Source organism: Hippopotamus amphibius, chromosome 6, assembly GCF_030028045.1.
Source record: "Hippopotamus amphibius kiboko isolate mHipAmp2 chromosome 6, mHipAmp2.hap2, whole genome shotgun sequence".
NCBI classification, from domain to species: Eukaryota; Metazoa; Chordata; class Mammalia; order Artiodactyla; family Hippopotamidae; genus Hippopotamus; species Hippopotamus amphibius.
The window spans coordinates 121,703,647-121,712,486 of record NC_080191.1 but is presented as its reverse complement, the minus strand read 5'-3'; the positions used below and the strand labels follow the sequence as shown (position 1 = coordinate 121,712,486).

The 8,840-nt window shown below is 41.0% G+C and overlaps 1 protein-coding gene across 4 annotated transcripts; it reads right to left on the bottom strand.

The window, feature by feature from the left end:
- Positions 1–669: 669 nt before the first annotated feature.
- On the bottom strand, positions 670–7,009 carry RNF7 (ring finger protein 7). Of its 4 annotated transcripts, XM_057740053.1 has the most exons (4): positions 6,761–7,009; positions 3,218–3,265; positions 2,093–2,197; positions 1,478–1,611 (listed from the first exon to the last, which is right to left on the bottom strand). In XM_057740053.1, the coding sequence occupies exons 1-3, from the start codon at positions 6,926–6,928 to the stop codon at positions 2,132–2,134; spliced, it is 282 nt and encodes a 93-aa protein (XP_057596036.1). In that variant the 5' UTR covers positions 6,929–7,009; the 3' UTR covers positions 1,478–1,611; positions 2,093–2,131. The 4 variants fall into 4 exon arrangements, with proteins under 4 accessions (XP_057596034.1, XP_057596037.1, XP_057596035.1 ...); XM_057740051.1 differs by lacking the exon at positions 2,093–2,197 and having other exon boundaries at positions 670–1,611; positions 6,754–7,009; XM_057740054.1 differs by lacking the exon at positions 2,093–2,197 and having other exon boundaries at positions 670–1,611.
- Positions 7,010–8,840: the final 1,831 nt, after the last annotated feature.

Here is an 8,840-nt window from a genome sequence, read left to right as displayed (position 1 = left end):
AAATAGTAGGCAAGGTGAAAGCATACAGAATTCTAATGTTTAATTATTATATTTTTAATATTCTTTTATGTATCCACACTCAGATTCAAAAAGATTCAGACTGGCAAACTCTGAAACTGCAGAAGTGAATGGTTAAGATTTTAGGATTTTATTTTTTTAATATTTATTTACTTGGCTGCGTCGAGTCTCAGCTGTGGCACACGGGCTCTTCCTCGTGGCGTGCAGGCTTTGCTCCAGCTGTGGCATGCGGGCTCTAGAATGTACAGGGTCAGCTGCCCCTCGGCATGTGGGGTCTTTGTTCCCCAATGAGGGACTGAACCCAGGTCCCCTGCACTGAAAGGCGGATTCTTAACCACTGGATCACCAGGGAAGTCTCAAGATTTTAGTTTTTTAAATGCATAGCAGTTGGCTCTATCACGGAAAAATTCGTGGATTCATAAATTGTGGTTCATAAATTGTTCCAAGATAACTTCTACTGAATGTGAGTTGTTTTGATAAAATTTAAGTATTTTCTTACACTTATGTTTTCCAGGTAATAAAGTTAAAAGTTTATTATTACCAATGAAAGAGTAAATGAATATTTTTTCAAATTAAACAAAAGCGTTCACTTGACAAACTAGTTTATTAAGTTGAAGGTTGTGCATAAACTTGCAATAATGACAATTCAAATGACGTAAACAGAATAGACCATTTATTAAAACATCGTGTGATAAAATAAAGTTTTTGACTCAATGCTACAATGGTAAACATTTCCCCCTCATTAACATTCCACCTAAAACACAGTTAAATTACAACACAATATGACCAAAACTTGAAAATATTTCTGTCCTCTACCACTTAATAACTGAACAGTGAGGTGAGTGCAGCGCTAGGTTTTCTTGATGAGCCAGAGATAAAGGATGATAACCTAAAAGACAACTGAAATCCCTTACACCCAAAGGTTAAATTTTATTTACGCTGTTCACTGGCCCAAACTTAAAATTCTCGTTATATCAAAGATTTCATGAATCATCCCCCTCCCTGCCAAAAATAAATATTAGGAACAGATTAAGGATGAGTTGGGTTTTAAACTGCACTTTCTTTGTTACTATAACATTGTCTTTGTTTTTTAACTGATCAACCATAAGCATGCAAAGAGTTCTCTTCTGAACGGAACTGCTTCCATAGCTCCTTGGATATCAGTGAGTAAATTATAACGGTCGTTCAATTTACAGTTCTCTCCTTTATAGCACTTCTAAGCAGTGTGTGAGACACATACCACAGAGGTAGGAAAGACCATCTTTAATAAATTATCTTCTTAGTTGTTGAGGATTTCTGAAAATAAAGCTGAAAAACGCTAAACCATGCCTTTGATGAATCTCAGAAGACCACAGATCCATTGTCTCCTATTGGAAGAATTAGGCCCCTGGAGAGTTCTAGCCTTCATAGGGCACTTGATAACAATAGCCAGCAGGACTCTGAACACCTGCATGAAGGACACTTTCCACGGCTCTCATTTGCCAATTCTCTGGACCACCCAGTCCTGCTGGCAGAGAGGGCAGCGATTGTTCTGTTTCACCCACAGGGACATGCAGCAGTTGTGGAAGGAATGATTACATTCTCCCCAGACCACTGAAAGAAAAAAAGAAAGACTATCTGACATCACATATTTCAATTTAAGTTACCGAGCTCAAAATTCTAGCTTATTTTATATTAAGGAATAATTACTGTTCATAATCTTGAATGAAGATGGTTAACTGGTCAAAATAATTTTTTCCAGCTATAAAGTAACAGAAACATATATATGAGATAAGCCACTGTGCTTGGGAACTTTCCATCACTGTTTAGAATCTGTGGGTGCTGTGGTGGCCCCCAGTTCCTACACAGCTCCACGTGCTGTCTTTCTCAAGTTAGAAGATAAAAAGACTTGAGTCTTCCTTAGGTCGCAGACTACCACACTCATGCACTGACCTTGAAGATCTTTTGGGCTTTATCTTACTGGAAAACGTCCTTCTGATTTTTATTTAGCAAGATACAACGAGTTTTAAATGTTTTCAGCTCACAGCAGGCTACTATAAATAGGCGACATGCTTCTAAACATTATTAGCTGTACCTCTAACAAGTTGTTTTCTGGAAGTGGTGATGCTCTGTGTTAAGTCATCCATAGGTAGTGCATTTCCTCATGTGACAAACAGAATGGAATTTTCAAAGTGGCTGCCTTTGAAAGAGAGGTCTCTTTCAAGAAAAGAAGGGTCTTTCTGTGATCAAAGAAAGCTGGCCTATACCTCACAATCCCCAAATTAATATTTTAAAAACAAACAGCATCAAAGAAAAATTTTAAACCAAGGGAAATCACCCATAATCTGGAATACAATCTCAAACATGGGCTTCATTTGTCCCTTGCTTGACCAACTGAGCTATAACAGAACAATGAAATAGGGAAAAAAAAAAGAAAAAAAAATCTTTTTATGAAAATTGGTTGTAGGGGTAGGAAGCTAGGGGGACTCATTCTAAGTCTTTTGGGAGGAAGAAACAGGATTTGATCAAAACTACATAAATCATTAAGAATCTGTATGTAAATCACACAAAGTACAAAGTTAACCTTTCATTCCAGGAAAATCTTTAAGCACTTTTATATAGCAATCTAGAAGTGATGACCTCAAGAACTAGGACATAAAAACCTTTGAGTTGCTTAACTATTTGGCCCAAGACAACTTTTGTAGTCCCAGAAGTAAGTAAGATTTAAAGGATTTCTATTTATAAACTGCATCCAAAAAAAATCTTGAGATTTAGAACTGTTTTTACCTTAGTAGAAAAGTTAAATACTGGATCATAAAAGAATACTGAATACTGAAATGCTTAGAATAAAAGAGAATAAAATCCTGAATGACCAAAACTAACCTGTAACACTCAAAATTTAAAGGATGTTTTGGCAAATTCCTTATTTTATACTTTTTCTTAATAGAAGAGAATGATTTCTTTTTTCATTATCAAAGTGTTTACCATGCCTATGCCTAGAATATATAACCAATTGTTCTTAATTACAAGCAAATAAAGGACTTACAGATTAATTCCATTAAGACCCTTTGAGAATCAACACATTTTATATTAATAACGGATCACTGCTTTACAATTTATTTTTGTGTATTGATAAAGTCCCTCTTAATTGCAAATTCAAACATCCCCACTGAGAGAAAACCTTCAGTTGACAAAGCAAGAGAACAAAATTACAACATACCAACACAATCCTCTTGTTTGTTTTCAGCTTGACATCTAAGACAGGCATCTAAAAGTAAACAAATAGCAACTCTCATTCTGATGCTCAGAATGAAATTTTTAAAACCCATACACTTCAAAGTCAAATAAAGGCCCAAAGGGTTAGAGATGTAGATTACTGAACACAACTGCTTAAAGATGAATAAAGTACAAGGCACTCTCCTAATTTACTTATGACCAGGAGCAAATTCACAAAGGTTACTGACCCTCTATTTTTACAAGCTCTGATGAAAAGCGCTTGGATGTAACCACCAGAGAAAAATATGCTACATTCCACTACATTAGGAATTATAACTTCACTGGGCATGTTCACACAGATCTACCTTATAGGTAGTTTATTTTCAAGACATCCTTTTAAACAAGCCATGCATGTATATTGGTATTTGCTTACACATACATAGAAACTCTAGAAGGATATCCAAGAAACTAAAAATAAAGTTTACCTGGGAGGGGACAGAATGGGAAGGAGTTTTCACTGTATACTTTCTTAAGTTTTTAAGTTACATGACTGTATAAACTATATAAAACTTAAATGTAAAAAAACTCCTTAAAACCGGGTTCTCTTTTTTTTCTTTTTAAGGAAATGCTCCCTTTACAAATAAATCTGAGCCCAAAGCATTACCCAACAACAGTAAAGTATTTTAATAAATTACTTGGGAGAAAACATGAGGAATGGGAACAAAAGGGTATACCAGAAGTTTTCAAAATTCAATCTGTACTACTATTTGTTTGATGAAGGAGATTATAAAGAATATTTTAGGAATCAATGAAGTGGACTCATTCACTAGCTGAAAGGAGTCAAAGCTGGGTAAAAGGAAGTTCAAACCAACAGAAAAAAATAGTTTTTAACATAAATTGGAGAAAAATAATTCTGTAAAAACAGAAACACGGTGTAGTTGAAGCCTGCTTCTCTTCTTACACTGGATTATGCACAGGCATTTGTTTGCTCCTCTCCGCATGTTCTTACCCTTAAAAAAACACACCACCCTGGCCTCTTCAGTGTGGATTAAAAACAACCACCGCCTCCTGAGGCTTTCTTCAATTCCACAATTACTGAGTATCTACTCGGTGCAAAGAATAATGTACTGGGGACACCACAATGACCAAGTCTGGGTCCCTGGTCTCGCCAGTAAATGGGGAGGTAGATAGGCAAGCAACTAAATGTCATAAGGATCATGATATAAGGGTGAAGACGTGGCTCTGGTTCTGTGCAATCACAGAATTAGAGTTCCTGATCCCAACTGTCTCTTTAACAAATTAGGAAAACAAGACTCAGGAAGGTTATGTCAAACGTCCAAGCTAACACATAGCTGTGGAAGGTTACTCTGGCTCCTTATAACCTGACAGTACTAGCCAACCCAGTCCTCTGTTCCTCACCACTGTTTGCTCGCTATGCTATCTGCTCCTTTCAGAATGAAGGGGAGAGAGTGGAAACCAAGGATGAGAGTGTTAACTACATCAGAATGGGCTGACAGGCAAATCTTAGACCAAGTAGTTGTAATAAATCATTTAGGTATATGAGATGAATTCCAAATATAGAGAACATGGGATTAAGCGGGCTCTTTGTAGAATCTAGAAGTCTCTGAATTACGCTTATAGCTTTGATTTAGAGTCATCACCAAAAGCTGACCTAAAAATTTCTAAAGTTTTAGATAAAAGAAAACATTTTCTTTTGCTGATGTTCCTAACATCTAAAACAGCACATTTCTAAGAAGTACAGTAACACCTTTTAGAATAATGCTAAAAAACAAACTTCCTCCTGCTGTCACCTGCCCATTATGTGGATTTTAACACCTCAAAAACAAAATACAGAGGTCTAGTCCAGAGTACTTTCCTGAACCCAAGGTACAGCTGTTGTAAATCTGCAACATTAATCCACCATAGCAGAATACTTGCTATAATTAAAAAGTTAATGTGAATGTGAGTCATTTATAGCCCATACTTTGACTTACTTTAAATAGCCCAGTAAAGTTTATTTCTTGCAAAATTTCAACCATTATTTTAAATTTTGCATTTCTATTTACAATTTAAAAATTTCTTCTTTGGGGAGAGAAATAAAATGCTCTTTTAGGAAATTCTTTTTTTTAAACTAAAGGAAATTTAGGGGATAAATTTTTTTAACAGTTTGGCTTACAAAAGAACAAATATCACCTGGATAAATTATGATTCATTTTTAAGAAAGGGTTTGGGAAAGGGGCTGTATTGCAGGCCAATAAACTAGGTACTTTTAAAACCTGATACACAAAAATAAGTGGATCACATCTGAAACTAAGTTCTTTTAAAAGTAAAAAAATAAAAAATATCTGAATCCGTGCTTGTAAACTCTCTTTAAAACAAGTCCTTATAAATAAAAAATATAAGCGCATACTATAGAGAAAGTAAATTAAGAAAGCGCTTGATTCTGGTAGGTTTGAATGTTCATTCCTCAAGAAGGGAGAGCAATTTTTAAGTTATTTTCTCCAATTCTCTCATTTTTCAGTGCAAGACACAAAGTTTTCAAACGACAGAAACCTAAGTTTTCTCCAACTACCTTCAAGAAACAACATTTAAGATGCTCTTAAGTGCAGGAGTTTTAAATGCCCTATTTAAAAATATAATGTGCATTTAAACAGTACCTCTTTTCCAAGGCGGTCTGAGATCTTAAAACGGAAAACATATGAAACGTAAAGAGATGAAGCTGTTCTGAAAGGTTTCACTTGGTCCAATATTTTTATTAAAAATATCGTACAAAGAAGTAACACTTATTTGTAAAGGAGAGTTTTCCATTAAGGCCTGACTTCAGGGCACTATCTTCTCCAAGAAATGGCATCCTAGGATAGGGAGGGGCCGGGAAGGAGATGAAGTTTTATGTTTCTGAATAAACGGCTTACACTGTTCCCTTTCAAGCCAAGCGAGTGCTCTCTGACCAGTCCTGAAGCATCCAGATTTAAAAGCCAGCAGAACAGTAGCCAATCAAAAAAGGCAACGGCTAGGAACACTTTTCTCCCCTGCGCCTCTCCAGAGCACCACTAGGGATCGTTTTTGTGGAAGATGACTCCAGAGCATCAGTTTGGTGTGTGACCAGAACCATTCTAGTGACCCACTAAATCGGGGCCTTGACCCTGATCTCTCTGCGGTTTCCTTAAGGGTGCTGGAGCTGGCCATACAAACCGAAGTGGTTCCTCCCAGCTCCCATCAAATCACCTACTTTTATTGTGATCACAACCATCCCTTCCCGAGATTACCCTGTTTAGCTGCTCTGCTTACCACCCGTTTATCTCCCCAGAATCCCAGTCCCCAGCGCTGGGCGCCTGCTGAAAGACCCTACGGCCCCCGGGCTGCGGCCGCAGCCCTCCGACCAGCTGCAGCTCGGGCGTGGCCCGTGGCCTCCCGGCGCCGGGGCAGGGCGACCCCGCCCCCACCCCCACTCCTCCGGGAACGGTCTCTCCGAGGGCCTCCCCGCCCGGAGCCGGCCCGCGGAGGCCGCAGCAAGGCCCGGGCCTCGCGTGCAGCGCTTACCCATCACCTGGACCCGGCAGATGGCGCACGTATCGCACTCCACGTCCCAGCTCCACATGGCCACCGCGTTCCACTTCTTGAGAGAGAACATTTTGTCGCCTCCCGACTTGGATCCTGCGCTCCCGGAGTGAGAGGACAGGGCGCAGGGCTCCTCGCCGTCTTCCACGTCGGCCATGGCGGCGGCGCGGAGCCGGCGGCGGAGACGTTGGGTCGCGGGAGGCGGGCAGCTATGGCGGCTCCGTGGGGCCGCCTGACAGGCCACAGCGCCGCCCGCAGGCCGCGCGGGCCACGGCGGGGACGAGGACTGGGGCTGCCCGCGCTCGGCTGGCGCGGCCCAGTGACGTCACCATACGTCAGCGCCCGCCGCTTCCTGGAGTCCCCGCGCCCCTGCATCCCCGCGGCCGCGCGGCCCTGCGCCCTCGCGCTTGGCCAGCCCGGGGGACTTGAGCGGCCAGGGTCCGACCCCGCACGGTGGAGGTTTCCACTGCGTAGCAAACACATGTCCTGGCTTATGCCTTCATGACCTTTACCGCTCTCAGAAGTTGTCTTGATATATTCGCTTGCCTCGTCTTTCCCAAATATAAGCGCCTTAGGACCGGGGACCATGTCCTGACCACCACCTTCTCCTCGGTATGTAAAAAATGCCGCCTCAGGAGGGGCAGTTCTTTGTCGAGTGAATGAATGACGACCTAAGAATGTGGTTCAACGGTTCTCAGACTGTTTGGTCTTGGGACCCCTTTACACTTAAAAATTTTTACGACATTAAAGAACTTTTGTTTTTGTACCATGGATATGTATATATACACACTCATACATAAGTGTTTCCGTTTTAAGGAAACAGGGAGAATATAGATGTGTTAATTCATTTAAAAATAAACCCTTTACAGGTTATCCTGAGAACAAGAATATCGTACACTTACAGGAAAGTGAAGAGAAATAGCTATGAATATTTGTTATGCAAATAGTTTTGACCTTGTTGGTCCCCTGAAAACATCCCAGAAACCCTGGGGACCACACTCTGAGAAACTCTGATCTAGTTTAGCCTCCTTTTATATGCAGTAACTTAAAGAGCACACTGCTCTTCCGAGAAGGTGACAGTTTGGAAACCAGGGTTCTTCTGTTTCTAGCCTAGGGTCACATTACTATGTTTTCCCAAGCAGAGCAGGTAACAAACATCTTCATTTAAAAGATGAGAAAGCTGAGGCAGAGAGTTGAAGATGCCTGATTGCCACTACCACCTAGTGGTGGACACCTGCTGTGTCAGGTTTGGGACTCAGCCTCCCACCTCTTTTTTTTTTTTCATTTTTTTATTTTTTGGGGGGTACACCAAGTTCAAGCATCTGTTTTTATACACATATCCCCATATTTCCTCCCTTCCTTGACTCCCCCCCCCGAGTCCCCCCACCCTCCCCATCCCAGTCCTCTAAGGCATCTTCCATCCTCGAGTTGGACTCCCTTTGTTATACAACAACTTCCCACTGACTATCTATTTTACAGTTGGTAGTATATATATGTCTGTGCTACTCTCTTGCTTCGTCCCAGCTTCCCCTTCACCCCCCGCCCCCTCCCCCCACCTCTTCTTAATGGGCTTAATCATCCCCTCATTTTCTGATGTCAGGCCTTGTGCCTGGGTCCGGGCTAAGCAAACTCCAGAAATCTGGCAGAGAAACAAGGATGTATAAGTATGTAAAAATATAAATGTGGACACAGGGTCACATTTGGCTAGGTGCTAATGTGTGCTGTTCATTGAGTGGTGCAGTTAAGTGCTGTGAGGGAGAGAAACATTCCTCAGGACTTTCCCTCACTGCAGTAGTGAGGGAAAGCCTCATGAAAGAGGTGAATTTTGAACTGGGGGTAGGTGGGAGACCTTGGAGGGCAGGAAGTGAGTGGAGAAAGCAGACCTCTGCAAGGCTGTCAGCTTGAAGAGAGCAGTGGGAGTGGTGGCAGATGTGAATGTGACCACAGGAATTTTATGAGCTGGACAAAAATGCCTGTAAACAAACCCAGATGAACCATCCAAAACAGATTTCATTCACGTTAAGCTATCACATATCTGACTAGAGGTGGCTATAAATGCTAGATAGTTA